This window comes from Neofelis nebulosa, chromosome 11, assembly GCF_028018385.1.
Source record: "Neofelis nebulosa isolate mNeoNeb1 chromosome 11, mNeoNeb1.pri, whole genome shotgun sequence".
Taxonomy (NCBI): Eukaryota; Metazoa; Chordata; class Mammalia; order Carnivora; family Felidae; genus Neofelis; species Neofelis nebulosa.
The window spans coordinates 68,170,398-68,186,824 of NC_080792.1; the positions used below are offsets into that span (position 1 = coordinate 68,170,398).

Sequence of the window (16,427 nt, forward strand, 5' to 3'; positions counted from 1 at the left end):
GCGGTGGTGATGGAAGATGTCTTATCCCATACAAAGGGAGAAATGACAGGGGCAAGGGAAAAGAGAAGAAGACAAAAAATTGACCAGGCAGAGAATCAGAGAAACTATACAACTTAATCCAAGGAGGGAAGAGAGAGAGTGAGACACACACACACACACAGAGAGAGAGAGAGAGAGAGAGAGAGAGAGAGAGGAAAGTAAAGAAGAAGGAGATACAGAAGAGGTGCAGAAAATATAGATTAAAAATCTCCATGACCTGGCCAGTTGTCCCCCTGGGCCCCTGGAGATGTTTATGTCACTCTGTAGCCCGGATTCCTATATTTCCACATCTTCTTGCCTCACTGCTGTGTTTGAGGGGTGCGGTAATTTCACGTCCCCCTACTTCTCTGTCATGTTGACTCACCCCCTCCTTAATGTAGTGTTAGATTTGATTTGTGGATGGTTTCTTCAGAAATTTTACTCCCATGTTTATGACAGAATTTTCTTTCTTATAGTATCTTTGTCTAGTTTTGGTTTCAGGTAATGCTAGCATTATAGAATGAGGGGAGAAATATTTCTCCCCTCCATTTTTGGGGGAGACTTTGTGTAGAATAGATGACATCTGTTCCTAAAATGTTGGTTGAATTTACCAGAGTAGCCACGTGGCCCTGGAATTGTTTTGTGTGGAAAGATCTTTAACTAAGACTTTAGTTTCTTTTATAGTTATAGAGTTAGTTAGCTAATCTATTCTTTTTTTTTCCTTTATTCTATTTTTTATTTCATTTCATTTCATTTCATTTTACTTTATTTTATTTTTAAGCAATCTTTATACCCAACATGGGGCTTGAACTCACAATCCAGAGATCAAGAGTCACATGCTCTACCAACTGAGCCAGCCAGGTACCCCTTATTCTTGATTGAGCTTTGCTAATTTCTGTCTTCCACGGGATTTACCCACTGCATCTGAGTTGTCGAATTAATTATATAAAGTTCATAATATTACTTTGTTATTTTTTTAGTATCTGTGAATCTCTAGTAGTGGTACATTCCTAATTTCTCATATATTGTTAATATTTCCTTTGTTTCTCTTCATTTTCAGGATCAGTCTTGGTAGAAATTTATCCCTTTTTTCACCTCCTGAAAGCATTTAGTTTCATCGGTTATTCTCTATCATTTTTCTGCTTTCTTTCATGTGATTTTGTCTTTGAGTTTTATTAGTTCCTTTTGTCTGCTTGGTTGGCTTTAATTTGTTTTCTTTTTCTAGTTTCTAAAGGTGGAACCAACAGACCTCTCTTCTTCCTCATCCTCTTCTTCTTCTTCCTCTTCTTCCTCTCCTTCTTCCTCCCCTCCTTCTTCGTCCCCCTCCCATTCTTCTTCTTCTTCTTCTTCTTCTTCTTCTTCTTCTTTCTTCTTCTTTCTTCTCCTTCTTCTTCCAGATGCTGTAGAAATCTATTGGAGTTATGTTACCAAAATTTTTCTCAATTGTGAAAAATTAAATTCAGTTCTTCAACCTTTAGAAAGAAAGAAGAAGAAAATCTCTTCACTAAAATACAGCATGAAAATCAGGTATCTGCTGGCCACATGGTGGCCATTTCACACAATTTTTAAGACAGGTAACTAAATACCAAGTTATTTCCTTTCAGGCCAGCCACAAAACTTTAAGGAATAGACCCTAGACGTATATGTACATGACAGAGCAGGCTCCTGTTTGAGCCAGGCAGTTTTAGTATCATTTCCAGGGCTTAGCAATCTATGGCCCATGGACTGAATGTGGCTTGGCCTGTTTGTGTATGGCCCTGAGCCAAGAAAAGTTTTCAGACTTTTTAAAGGGTTGTAAACAAAGCAAAAACAAAGGACTATGTGACAAATGTACATGGTCTACAAAGCCTAAAATATTTACAGTTTGGCCTTTTACAGAAAAAGCTTGCAGACCCTTCATTTATACCAATGTTGTACAGAATTCAGATGGTGCGATTCCACTTCTGAGATAATGTTCCTTTATTCCGACCCAGAATGTAGCAACATCCTACAAAGTTGATCCTCTGATGTCATGTGTTAGAATTCCTTTTCTCTTTTTTCTTCATCTTCACATCATTAAAGTTCATCCTTATCTCTCTTTCCATGAGTGTGGAGATTTTTCAATTTTTCATATATTAAGGCAGCGATTGCTTTTGCATCTCTGGCATCTATTTGCTCTCCCCAAATGTTTCTCTTTGCTTTTGCGTAGGGATAACATTTAACAGTCGGATAGGCTCTGATGCCAGCTTTCTGGCATGTTTGAGCGTAAGCCTGACAGTCAACTTTTCTAGCTTTCACTTTTCCTTTCATCATCCTAGCCAAGAGCTTAAACTCGGGAGCAAAATTTTGGCAAGGTCCACACCAAGGAGCATAGAATTCAATCCCCCAGTGATTTTTCCCTTGCATAACTTTTTCATCGAAATTCTGAGGCATTAGATCTATGGATGCTTGAGGTAGAAATCCTAGACACCAAGTCTCTCTTCTAACCATTGTAACTGTGATACTTAAAAGCTTTATTTGGTCTGGGGGGGAAAATCTTATCTCAGGGTATCCCTGAACATTTTCTTGGGCACAAAAAGAACGATACTGTTGGCAGTCTATACTGCCCACAGTAACTGTCCAGTTAGTGTCCGGGCCATTCTTTTCCATTCTGGCATTAGGCCTTGACATGGGTGACACCATGGGGAGTAGAAGTCAACCATCCAGACTTCATCATGTTTTCTTTGTTTAACTAGTTCATTGGAAGTGGTGGGCTTCAGGGAGATCACTGAAGGAGTCTTAAAATCCTCTATGAATTCCAAGATCTGTTGTTCAGCAGAGTGATGTCTTTCATATTCACGAACCTTGGATTGGTTCAATGCCACTGTTGTTGGATCCGCTGAATGCTTTATGTGTTACAGGGTCCCTCGTGAACCGTACAATCTAGTGTACCAAACGTAAGCTGACCACACAGATGCTTTGAGGCTTTTCGTAACTCTGGCAATAAAGCTCGACATGGTGGACAACATGTCACAAACAAATCAACAAGCCACGGTTCCTTGTCATCGGCAGGAAAAATTTGAGGTCCAGGCGTGGCAACATGAGAATTACCACTTTCTTTGGCAAAGGCCAGTATATCATATAGAATCTTCTTTCCGTGATGAATTTCATATTCTTTGGTTCCTTGTCCTTTAAATACTGCTAGACATGGCTGAAATACAGAGAGATTACTACAGATGTCTGGTGCAGAGGCACAGTCAGCCTTGCCAACTTGAATATGTTCACTTTGGAGTAGAGTTTTGAGTTTCTTCAACTCAGGATCATTTGAATTTTCATGTTTTCCAAAACTAAACAATAAGAGCCACCAATGACGAGCCAATCGACCCGTTAGTGTATTTGCCGAAAGCAGTTCAAAATCTGGAAGACGATGCACGATTTCCAAATATATTTCTCTAGCATCCAATGAATTAAGGAACAAAACGCTGCTTTTCTCTCTGTTATTTAATGTGGCACCAGGAGGAAAATAGGCAGTAATACTTGTCAGAATACCAAACTTTTACACAGTTTGTCCTGGGTGGCACAGTCCATCCATCCTACATTAACAACACTATCCAACATGCCCCTGAGCCTGAGTCGTGTCTATGAAGTTAAACAGTCTCCTCCTTTGCAACAAAAAATGATCAGCCGGCCAACGCCAGCAGCAAAAGCAGTTTCTATGGAGTGAACAAAATTTCCTGTCCATAATTCCGTCACTGTGCTTCTAACACGCTGCATAGCTAAACTCACCAAACTTTCCTTTGATCTGTCACCGTGATATTTCACTGTGGCCATTCCAGACCTGAAAGGGAAGAGGCTGGGAGATCCGTTGTCTCCTTTCATTCGGCAAAGCAGTCTATCATCACCACAGTTAACAGCACCAATTCGAAGTAATCCATCTACTTCTTTAGCACAGTCTCTCCATGTGGGAGCTAATTCATGGCAGTGTGAACATCCTGGGGAGTAAAAGTTCACAAACCTCAGTTCTCCAGAATTAACAGCAGCATCCAGTTCTCTTCTATCCAATGTTCTGCTCTCAGGATCATCGTCATAAATACCAAAGTCATAACAACCATAATCCCAGCTTTCATACGGGCCATTTTCTGGATTATCTGCAAGTCCCTTTTCTCCATATTTGTCATACTTTTCCCACAGATCTTCATCATTGAGTACCTCATATGCTCTATTTATTTTTGAAAAATCACTCCGTACTTTAGGGTTATTCATTTGTTTGTTTGGTTGATTTATTTATTTATTTATTTATTTATTATTTTTTTAATGTTTATTTACTTTTGAGAGAGGCAGAGACGGAATGCAAGTGGGTTGGGGCAGAGAGAGACGGAGACACAGAATCCAAAGCAGGCCCCTGGCTCCAAGGCATCAGCACAGAGCAGGACGCGGGGCTCCAACCCACGACCTGTGAGATCATGACCCAAGCGAGCGGAAGGTGGACGCTCAACTGACTGAGCCACCCAGGCACCCCGGGTTATTCGTGTTTTTTTTTTTTTTTTTAATCAGGATGTAGCTTCAATGCCAATTTCATGAAAGCTTGTCTTATTTCTCTACTGCTTGCAGTGCTGGATACTCCAAGTAAACTGTAAAAATCCCGATCTGTGCCCACTAAAATGTCCATATACACTATTAGGAACCAGAATGACCCTTTTCAGGTCCCGGACGTAGTCATTTTTGTTGAACCAGACTCCCATTCTTTCTCTTATACAAGTTCTGATGGAAGTGAACATTCAGATATACAGCTGGTTCCAGCTGAGAGAATATGCAGGTTTGAGAACTTGTGTTTTCGTTACTCCAAGAGCGAATCAAGCATCATGAAATTTTCTCCCAACGTGTCAATCTGTGTAGGGTCAGTAATCTGCACTTCCTCAGATCATAAAAGATATCAAAATACTTTGAGAAATCTAACCTTCTTAACATTCTGTTTCTCCTTTCTTCCTTTAATCCTAAATGTCGAAGTCTTCTCCTTGCCTGCAAATGGTCTCTGGCTCATTTCTAACTCCTTGTCATGCAACCAGAACATACCTTTGTAAAGTATAGCGGTGGAGAGTAACAAATATTCAGACTAAAATAAACAACCCCAGGAAAACAGAGAACATCTTGTCCAATACCACCATGGGACAAGTGGTTCTCCTAGGGGTCCTTCGCAGCGTGGGCGTGGTGGACTTGATCTGCGCCAAGCCTCAGGGCCAGATGGAAACTGCCGGTAAATGTCATAGGAAGGGTTCCTGGCTGCCATCAGCCCCGAATAGGATGTGGGGAGAGGGGAATGACGGGGACATCCCATGAAAGAGACTATTAAGTGCTGCTGGTTGTGCGAAGTCTCTGGCAGGACTAGGGTAAAAAGAGCCTGAGTAACTGAGGCTTAAGTGAGAGAAACTGTGGCAAGAAACTGGGAAACGAGGCCGGCTGGAAGAAGGGTGATGATATAGGTAATCAGAAAAAGATGGGAGCTAGAACACAAAGCCCATGGCAGGGGTGGAGAGGAAGGGAGGGGAGACAGGTGCACAGACATTGGGCTCTCCCTTCCAGAAGGGCCCATGCCTCTGCCACTGTTGCCGCCTGGGCTCCAGCAGAAGGGGGGAGGGTGGCGGGGGCGGGCGTTGGCGCTGGCGGGGTGGTGGGGGTGGGGAGTGGTGGGGGGGGTGGCGGGGCCTGGTGGAGTGGGGGGCGGGGGGGGTCCGTCCCCTGCCCACCTCAGGGTAGGGTGGTCGCCTCCTGCAGCTACTCCCCCACCTTCAATTCCGGGCAGGTGGCGCACCCCGCCCCCACCAGGCTGAAAGCCAGCTCTGTGGGCAGGTGAACAAAGCTCTAGCTCTCCAACTGCCACAGGGGCAGGGTGGGGAGGGGCGCCTGGGAAGCAGCTGAGGAGCCACAAAGGCAGCAAGGAGCATCGCACTTCCCTCTTCTTTTTTAATGTATACATTCAGTGCCATCAGTCTTCATGTGAGTGCTACTAAAGCAGGACTCTACAAATTCTACTGTGGTTTCATTCTCATTCAGTTCAGAATCCTTTGTAATTTTTTTCTCTTTTCCTTACTTCTTTGACCCAGGGGATATTTCGATGTGTTCTGTAGTTCGCAAATAGTTGAGTATTTTCCAGAGATATTTTTGTTCTTGATTTCTGATTTGATTGCTTTGTGGTCAGGGGACACACTTTTATGACTTCAGGCCTCTTCTTCCTTTTATTAAGATTTATTTTATGACCCAGAGTATAGTCTCTTTTGGTAAGTGTTCCATGGATCCTTGGGAAGAATAGTGGTGGTCAAGTCTACTGTGTCCTTGCTGATGTTGTGCCTATTGAAATATCAGACTATAATTGTGAATTGGCCTATTTCGCTTTTCAGTTCTATCAATTTTTGCTCCAGGTACTTTGAAGCCATTAACAGATCCATGAACATTTAAGATTGTTATTCATTGACCCTTTTATGATTATACAATGACCTGTTGTTTATTGCTGGTAATAATTTTTTGTTATGAAACTGTTTTGTCTGGTATTCATATAGCCACTCTAGCTCAGCCTTCTTTGGTCAAGTGTTAGTGTGCTATATCATATTTCTGTCTTTTGAACAAATTTCCATCTTGACATTTTAAGTGCATTTTGTATAGGTAGCATATAGCTGAGTCTTCCTTTTTTATCCATTCTGACACTCTGCGTCTTAGTTGAGGCTTTTAGACCGTTTTCATTTGTGTGGTTATTGATATAGTTGATTTGAATCTGTCATCATGCTGTTTGATTTGCATTTGTTTGCTTTGAATCTGTCATCATGCTGTTTGAATGCATTTGCATTTGTCCTATCTGCTCCTTGTTCCTGTTCTCTTCTTTTTCCGCTTTCTTGTAATCGAGTCATTTTTATGATTCAGTTTTATCCATTTCTTATTTATTTATTTATTCACTTATTCACTTATTTATTTAGGCTTCCTAGCTAGAACTTTTCAGTTTTGCTATTGTGGTGGTTGGTTTAGGTTTTATAGTCTGTGGGTTAAACAACACAGTCTAGCTTCCATTAATGTTATACCACATCGTATATAGTTTAGGAAAATTACAAGAGTTGACTTCCATTTCTTCTTTCCTAGACAGATCCTTCCTGGGTCGGTGGGATTATCGTTTTCATGAGGCTTAGGAATATTTACGCCATTTTTTTTTTCCTGTCCCTTTCCCCTGCCTCTTTGGGCAATTGTGTATTTCCCCCTTGAAGTTTTCTCCCGGGTTTCCAATGTTAAACTTCAGTCTTTTGTTTTGTGATGTCTAACATGTGTTTATTCCTGTCCATCGTATTGTTCATGTCTAACATAATTTACATCTCTGTAAGTGCTATTTGGTTTTTAAAACAATAGCTTCTATGCCTCTAGTTATCTTTTCATGCTTTGTTTGGAGATATAGTTAGGTTGCTTACAAACAGATGGATCCTTTAGTGTTGCTATTACGAATTATTGGATGAATCCAGAGAGGTGATCAGCCTAAAGCAAATGATGAGGTTTTCTATCCTAGCTAATGTGAATAGATACTGTCTCTAGTGCTGTGGGAGCACCAGGCAGTGTTTCCTCTATCTTTTCAGATTTTTTTCCCTTGATGACTTCCTTCCATGTATGCATTGGTTGTTACTCTGCTGAGTAGCCAAAGGGGACCCTCTGCAGATGTCCAGGGTTCTTTCTGTGTTCTGCTTTCTCTTCTCCTGGATCCTGACCTGTCATCTCTATGTGCCTTGAATTCACCAGACTCTCAGTTTCGTCACCTCGACTCAAGGAGTCTGGTGGAGTCTATTTAAATCATTTATGTCTCCTGGGTCATAGCCTGAAAACTCTCTCAAGGCAGTGAGCTTGAGCATGCGTTAGGCTAACGTGTTTTGTTTTCAGGGATCATTGTCCTTCATTGTCTGAAGTTCTGTGTCTTGAAAATCATGTTAAAATTGTAATTTGTCTGTTTTGGTTTTGCCTGCTTCAGGTAGGAAGATCAGTCAGTACGTGTTACTCCATGTCGGCCAGAAGCAGGTTACAGTGGAACTTCGGCACATGCTCTAGACTGTCGAGAGTGCTTGTCTTCCTCCTTTGCTTAATTGCCTCCTGCTCATCCTTCATTCCTCAGTATAGTTACCTCTTCTTCAGGGAAATCTATCTTTCTTGGGCCCAATCTGGATCAAGTTATGATCACAAAACTCTGTTTTCTAATAGGAACTATCTGAATTTAGACTTACCATTTGAGTTGTCTTTCTCCTTCACTAAACTTTAAGCTAATCGAGAACAGGGGTCTTCTCTAGTGTATCTGTAGAGCTGACTATAATGTCTTCCATTGAAAGTATATATTTATTCAATGTGTGGATGAGTGAATTGAAGATGCACCGTCCTGTATATGCAAGAAGTACTCATATATTTTATTTCTGTTTCTGTTTCTCCTCTGATGCAGATTCTGCTGGCTTATTAAAAATCCAAAATATACTTGTTTCCTATGAAAGATTAAAGAAATTTAACAAAAATCACTGTAAACTACTTACCGGAAAAATTAAAAAAATGGAAAAAACGGTTAGTGCACTACAAAACGAGCTACGAGAAGCCAAAGACGTGATATCACGGTTAGAGCATCAAAAAGTGGAATGGGAACATGAAGTATGCAGTTTGAGGTATAGCATGTCGGTTTTAAAGAAATATTTGAACTCTTGACTTTAGTACGACAGATGTGTAGGGGCAGTTTTGTAACTGCAAACTTAACCTTACAGGATTTTCCAGGAAAGAAACCTTCTTTAGTGTTGTGAAGTGTGAGATTCTTGGAAATAACACAGTACGTTCTTAACAGTGAATACTTCTAATAATTTAATGTCTATTCCAAATCACAATTTTAATGGCCATGGAAAAGTCCACCATAGTCCAAGAAACATCATTATTTAACCAATTGAATTCTGCTTGTTTTTCATCTTTCTGTATTTTAATTAGTGCTGTCAAGAATGTCTTTTATATAAATCTATTTCTGCATTTCTGGTTACTTGGAATAAATTCTTCAATGTAATATAATTTGGTTAAAGTATAAAAATTTTAAAAAAGGTCTTTGATTCATATTTTTAAATTGTTCTCAGGAAACCTTATATTAATTCCTGTATCTACAAACAGAGTATAAAATGGTCATGTTTCTCAAGACAGTAAAATTCCCGAAAATTGATTCCATTAGATTCTTAACATGCAGGGGTTAAAAGGTAAAGTGGGGGGTGCCTGGGTGGCTCAGTTGGTTAAGCATCTGGCTTCAGCTCAGGTGATGATCTCGTGAGTTTGAGCCCAGCTTTGGGTGGGCTCAAACCCTGCTTAGGGTAAGCACGAGCCCCACGTCAGGTGAGCCCCTCTTCTCTCTCTCTCTGTCTCTCCCTCGCTCTCTGCCCCTTGTGGGATTCTATCTCTCTTTCTGTCTCTCCGCCCTCGTTCACTTGTGTCATCTCTCCCTCAAGAAAAAATTTAAACAAAGGAAAATGGGGGTGCCTGGGTGGCTCAGTCATTCAAGCGTCTGACTTTGGCTCAGGTCATGATCTCAGGGTTTGTGAGTTCGAGCCCCGCATTGAGCTCTCTGCTGTCAGTGCAGAGCCCACTTCGGATTTTCTGTCTCCCTCTCTCTCTCTCTCTGCCCCTCCTTTGTTTGCATGGGCTCTCCCTTTCTCTCTCAAAAATGAATAAACATTTTTTAAAAAAGTAATACGGAAAGTGATTACTGATAAGTTTTTCCAACATCTCTGTCATAGGTAGATAAAATTAATTCAAAAGTGTATGCTGAAAGCTCATATTACTCTCTATTGTTTACTTAATTGATATGTATCCTGTGTTGTTCTAGAAGGGATTTCTAAGTGATTCATAAAGTAGGTAATCATCAACAAGGTAAGTTGCAAGTGTTGGGGAAGAAGAAACAAAATGTATAGGGCAACAGATATTAGACTTGCTAGCCTAGACTTGGATGACAGTAATCTGCATGTGTATGCTGTGTAAACAACATCTGCAGATGCTCTCTTACACTGCACATCATTTTTGGAGGTACCTGTAATGTTTCGTCAAGTGGAAATTGTATTTCCAGTGAATTGATAAACTTGTTTATAAACAGCAACTTCTCTTTTTAATGAGTAACTGAATTATCTGTCCTGTGGAGGAATAATTATACCTGTGGGAAAAGGGGTAATTTTCAACTCTCACTTTCTTGAATAATTTCAAACTTCTTTCCTACAACATGTACCAGAGTTATTACTGACTAAAAGTAACTAAGTTGCATAATGCTTTGTCCTTGCTTCTTTTCAACGGTATATATGTTTTGGAAGAGATTGAAGTGACAAATTAAAAACATGAGCCCTAGAAAGGAAAAAAAAAACAAAAAACTTGAGAACATAGAAATTTCATTTGGACAGTAAGGCAACATATGTGGAACCAGATCTTAAAAGGAACTTTTTATTTCTATCAAAACAAATTTTAAAATAAGCACATTTAATTGCAGATTTACTTTAAAACAAGAGGAAGAAAAAAGAAGAAATGCTGATATGTTGCATGAAAAAATTAGGGAGAAGTTAAGAAGAATAGAAGACCAATATAAGGAAGAAGTTGAAACAAAACAAGAATTTGAACTCGCTCTTAGAACACTAAACATGGAATTGAAGGCCGCAAAAGATAATTTGAATCAGGTAAATTAGTTTTTGATAAAAAATTGTATATTTCCATCAATATTATATACTGTATTATACATATATTTTATGGTATCCCTTTGATTCAATATATATTATTTAGGTTTAAAATAAATTAAAACATGGGATCATGTTCCTTGGAACATTTGTCTAAAGCTTTCCTCTTCAGCTTTTGACTTTTTTTTTTAACGGTATGAGACCAGAATGGTGATGAAATGTATCTCCAGGTTGTAGAAAAGCGCAGTGACAGTGGCAACTTTCTCCAGATCAGAAGGCCAGAGTATTACAAGATGGAAGTCTAAACAATCACTTTTACAAGCAAAAGGTGCTAAAAATGGCTCATAAGAAAACGAATTCTGAAATATCTTCTTTAGTCATTTTGAAGTACATGTGTGTATGTATTTGTATACATTCTATTTTTTAATTATTATTACTTTTTCTCCATGTATGTATATATAAATTTTAAAAACCCAACACTGTACATCATGGAAACTACAGAGGGTTTTAAGAGCACATATATTTTTGGGGAGGGGCATGGGGGACGGTGGCATTTTTGTTTCATCGGATAAAATAATATTCTTGATTAAATGCATTTGTCTGCAACAACTAGTGACATTCATAATGTCCTCACCCAAAGGAGAGGCTTTTATTACTTTCTGTAGGAATCGATGAGCTTTCCCTAATCTCAAAACTATTGCTACTAGCAACATGTGTTTTGGTTTTGAACAGTTACTTCACTGCCTTGATATATTAATAGATCAGTTGAACACTTCCGCTAATGGACAGGAGGACGAGTATAGCCAGTTCCCAGATCACATTTTCGGTATCAAGTCTCCTACTTTTGAGAAAAGTAACAGTTTGCTTCAAGTAGCATCCTCTTTCATTACAAGGAAATTTTGAAAACAATGGTATGCTACAGTATACACTTACTGACAATTTATTGACAGGTATTTTATTCCTAATAAAATAGTGGAGTGTCTCTCCCCTCTTTTATATTTATTGCTATTTTCAACATGAAGAGGAAATACAAGGTATTGCAGCAGTAAATAATTTCATGATTTTCTAAGAGATGTATAAATTTCACCTTATTTCCTCTCAGCAGTTTGAAATCCAAGACTTCTTTCATATTTGTGTATTTACACTAGAGAAGTAGCAGTGGTTGGTGCAAGAGCACTAGTTGTGGAGTGAGAAGACCTGGGGAGAGTCCTGCAGCTCACCGTTTTAATTTCTCCATTCTAGAATTGTGATAACCAAATGAGTTCTTTGATATATGGAGAAGTGTTTATATTATAATACATTGCCTAGATTTGTCAGTTATCAATAGATCTATTCTTATAACTGACTATAGAAATGTTAGCAAAGTAGATATCTATGAAATATTCTCAGGAAGAAAAGAATTTTAGGAAATGTAATCTGTCCAAGTAGATGCAGAGCTAACGATTTTACTGTGGGGTAGCTGTGTTTTTGATATCTACTGTAAACTCAATTTTTAAGTGTAGTCAGAGTTATTAATCTTTTATTTCAGGCCTTCTGGTTTGTTGTAAATCAGAGAAAGGCTTTTCCAATTCTGAGATTCTGAAAACTTCTCACGAATTCTTTTTTACTTTTATGCCTTCATTATCTTCAATTAAAGTTCTGAACTTTTGGGAACTTATGCTTGTATAAAATTTGAGATTTGGAGCCAACTTCATTTTTTTCCAGTTGGATATTCACTTACTGTAATCTTCCTTCCTTCCTTCCTTCCTTCCTTCCTTCCTTCCTTCCTTCCTTCCTATGATTCTTTTTTCATTAGAGAGAGAGAGAGAACACAAGCAGAGGAGGGGCAGGGAGAGGGAGAGCGAGAATCCTGAGCAGGCTCCTGACTGTCAGCACAGAGCCTGACGTGGGGCTTGAACCCACAGAATGTGAGATCATTCCCTGAGCCAAAATCCAGAGTCAGACACTTAACCAACTGAGCCACCCTGGCACCTCCTGTAACCTTTTCATTGTTTAAACATAGATTATGCTTTAATTTCAAAGAAAAGCATGAGAATGTCATTTTATTGAATGTGATCTGAAAATGTCTTTTGTTTTACTTAGCTTTCTGATAGTCGTGAGAAAATACAAGGTCTGTTGCATAAAAACTACATGTTGCAGGATGAAATCGCCATGCTAAGACTGGAAAGAGACACCATAAAAAATCAGAACCAGAGAAAGGAAACGAAATATTGTGAAGACATTGAAAGTGTAAAGGAAAAGAATGACAACCTTCAAAAGACCATAAAACAGAATGAGGAAACATTATCAAAAACAATATTCCGATATAGTGGACAGCTTAATGTTCTGACTGCTGAGATTACGATGCTAAAGTCTAAACTGGAGAATGAAAAACAAAATAAAGAGAGCCTGGAAGCAGAAGTTGAATCATACCGTGCTAGACTGGCTACTGCTGTACACGATCATGATCAGAGCCAGACATCAAGAAGAGACCTAGAACTTGCTTTCCAGAGAGCAAGAGATGAATGGTTTCACTTACAGGACAAGATGAATTTTGATGTGTCTAAACTACAAGATAACAATGAAGTTCTTTCTCGGCAACTTTCTCAAGATGAAAGTAAATTCAATGCCCTGGAAATTGAGCTCCGTCACATAAAAGATGCTCTCCGAGAAAAGACTCTACTTTTAGAATGTGTACAAAGGGACCTAAGCCAAACACAATGCCAGAAGATGGAAATTGAACACATGTATCAGAAGGAACAAAGTAAAGTGAATAACTACATTGCAAAGCAGGAATCCTTCGAGGAAAGGTTATCTCAACTACAAAGTGAAAATATGTTGCTTAGACAGCAACTAGATGATGCTCACAACGAAGCTGACAGTAAAGAAGAGCTAGGGATTAATATCCAAGACCCGTTTCAGAATATCCAAAAAAACCTTAAAGCTAAACGTGGAGAACAAGGTCTTATGCTGGGAGAAAGAAATAAAGAGTTAATCGATGAATGTAAACACTTAAAAGAAAGAATGTATAAGTATAAAAATGAGAAAGCAAAATTAAAAGTAAGTATCCAGAAAGATAAAAATTTTTCAGATTTCCAGAAAGAAAACTCAGGTAATATTTGATTATGGCTGACTTGTGAATCTAGTTGAATATTAAAAAAAAGACTATAAATCAACAAAAAGCATAACTCGTATGCAGCAAATAAAAATTAGACCTGAGAGGTGTTTTGATTTGAGTACAGATACTATGTCACCTGTGAAACTTTAAGAGGTTAAGTTATACACTGTTACTAGTCTTATACTGCTATAATAATATTTTTTTTAAGTTTCTTTGGAGAGAGAGTCGGAGAGAGAACATGAGCTGGGGAGGGGCAGAGAGAGAGAATGCCAAGGAGGCTCTGCACTGCCAGCGTGGAGCCCGACACAGGACTCTCAAAGTCAGGAGCTGTGAGATTCATGACCTGAGCCGAAATCAAGAGTTGCTTGCTTAATCGAGAAAGCCACCCAGGCACCCCTACAATAGTAATTGTAATCTTTGCCACCGCATTTTATTACTGTGGTGAGCTGGTAAATGAAAATGCTGAAAGGTAAAATGAGTATTTTGAAACTTAGATTCAATTAATTGAGTTAACTGGACAGTCACTTCAGATTTCCCAGATGAAATGAAGTGTAGGTGCTCTTTCTGGTAGTACTTTTCCTTTGGTAGCTTTTTATACATTTTAAGTTGGTATGATTTTATTTTTATTCACATAAATTTCAATTTTCAGTCTCAAATCATGTGTTCCTACAACCTCCTAATTCTTTAAAGGTATCTACTTTTCACTAAATCATAATTTGGGACAACTGTGGTGAGTGTCAGGAAAGCCATGTTTGAGTAATCTTCCCACTGCTGTTTATAACTTATTTTAAATATTTTTACAAATAATTTGCTCATTTCGAAGCTCAGTTACTGTCATGTGGGCATAAGTTTGTCCAGTACAAAGAGAATTGTATCTCTCTGTGATTTATTAATTTGGCATTGGATCTCCATTTTCAGACCAAGGAGGGGTTGCAGGATTCTTGCTTAGCAGGAATGGAGTGAGTAGGGGAGAGAGCTGTAGGAGCTGAGGTCAGGGGAGGGGGTGGAAGCAGGGGCCATTGGAATGACTTTACTTTGGTTCCGAGATAGGAATCTTTTAGAAGTATAAGAGCAGAGGATTGGATATGTGAGGAACTCTGACGGTAACTTAAGCCTGCCATAAAAAAAGAGAGAAAACCTTTCATAATAAAGAATTTACGAATGCTGTGCCCACTATGTCCCCATTTCTTTTTGAGACTTCCATAGGTTATGAAGCTTTGCAAATTCACCAGTGGAGAATGGATAGTGAGGCTGAATTCATTATCTAAGTGACATCATCCTGACTAGGCAGGGAGATAACACTTTTTGTTCTTTAACTGAATTCAGTGAACAGGAAAGTGTATGTGTTGCTAAAAGAAGGTGAATTGGGGCGCCTGGGTGGCTTGGTTGGCTAGGCGTCAGACTTCGGCTCAGGTCATGATTTCACGGTCCGTGATTTCGAGCCCTGAGCATCGGGCTCTGTGCTGACGGCTCAGAGCCTGGAGCCTGTTTCAGATTCTGTGTCTCCCTCTCTCTCTGCCCCTCTCCTGTTCATGCTCTGTCTCTCTCTGTCTCAAGAATAAATAAACGTTAAAAAAATTAAAAAAAAAGAAGGTGAATTGATGTATGTGGTGATATTTCTCAAAGTACGCATGTTAGAGTTGTCTATTATTAACATAATTTAATAATAAGATGATTTAGAAAATCAGTAACAGAAATGTCTTATTAGGTAGTTGTGAGACAACTTCAACAAGGACTGGCTGATACTCTGAAGAAACAGTCTATGTCAGAGGCTTCCCCCGAGGTTACGTCACATCTTCGTCTGGAAGATGAGACACGGGATCTCAAGAAGAAATTAGGTCGAATCAGAAGTCAGGTATGTAGTAAATGTAACCTGTCAACAGTTAACTTATAGCTGGTTAAATAATATAAGGTGTTTTAGAATACTAATTTCCATGGACCGCTTTCTTTTGTATTTTCATTATAATTAATTTATTATGATTTTAGTATCTTTCCAATACATTTATTTCGTAAACTCTGACTTTCATTCTACTATTTGCGTTATACGTTTTTTTCTTATAATACTTAGGAAAGTTGAGGCTTTTGTATCCTTCCTCACAGAAATTGAGAGACTTTTTTCTTTCTTTCCTTAATGTAAACCTTTTTTTACAGTTGATTTCTTTTTGTTGAGAGAGAAAGAGTGAGAGAGAGTGTGTGCGTGCATGTTAACAGGGGAGGGGCAGAGAGAGGAGAGAGAGAGAGAATCCCAAGCAGGCTCCATGCTGTCAGTGTAGAGCCAAGGTGGGGCTCAGTCTCATGAACCGTGAGATCATGACCTGAGCTGAAAGCAAGAATTGGACGCTTAACTGACGTAGCCACCCAGATGCCCCAAGAGACTTTTGTCCCTGCTAAACAATGTGTTTTTTTTTAATTTTTTTTCCAACGTTTTTAATTTATTTTTGGGACAGAGAGAGACAGAGCATGAATGGGGGAGGGGCAGAGAGAGAGGGAGACACAGAATCGGAAACAGGCTCCAGGCTCCGAGCCATCAGCCCAGAGCCTGACGCGGGGCTCGAACTCACGGACCGCGAGATCGTGACCTGGCTGAAGTCGGACGCTTAACCGACTGCGCCACCCAGGCGCCACTAAACAATGTTTTTTAATGATATCTCTATCACCATGATGAGGCA

At 39.3% G+C, this 16,427-nt stretch overlaps 1 protein-coding gene and 1 pseudogene across 6 annotated transcripts in view; one reads left to right on the forward strand and one right to left on the reverse strand.

The window, feature by feature from the left end:
* The window catches only part of LOC131490564 (ankyrin repeat domain-containing protein 26-like), a 246,121-nt gene that overhangs the window by 197,745 nt on the left and 31,949 nt on the right, over positions 1-16,427 (forward strand). For all 6 annotated transcript variants that reach the window (XM_058693065.1, XM_058693068.1, XM_058693066.1 and 3 more), the window contains 4 exons: positions 8,429-8,642; positions 10,481-10,664; positions 12,744-13,700; positions 15,467-15,613. In XM_058693065.1, coding sequence (XP_058549048.1) covers positions 8,429-8,642; positions 10,481-10,664; positions 12,744-13,700; positions 15,467-15,613 — 1,502 coding nt within the window. The remainder of the gene's footprint in view (positions 1-8,428; positions 8,643-10,480; positions 10,665-12,743; positions 13,701-15,466; positions 15,614-16,427) is intronic.
* LOC131490566 (dnaJ homolog subfamily C member 10-like) lies at positions 1,615-4,784 on the reverse strand (annotated as a pseudogene).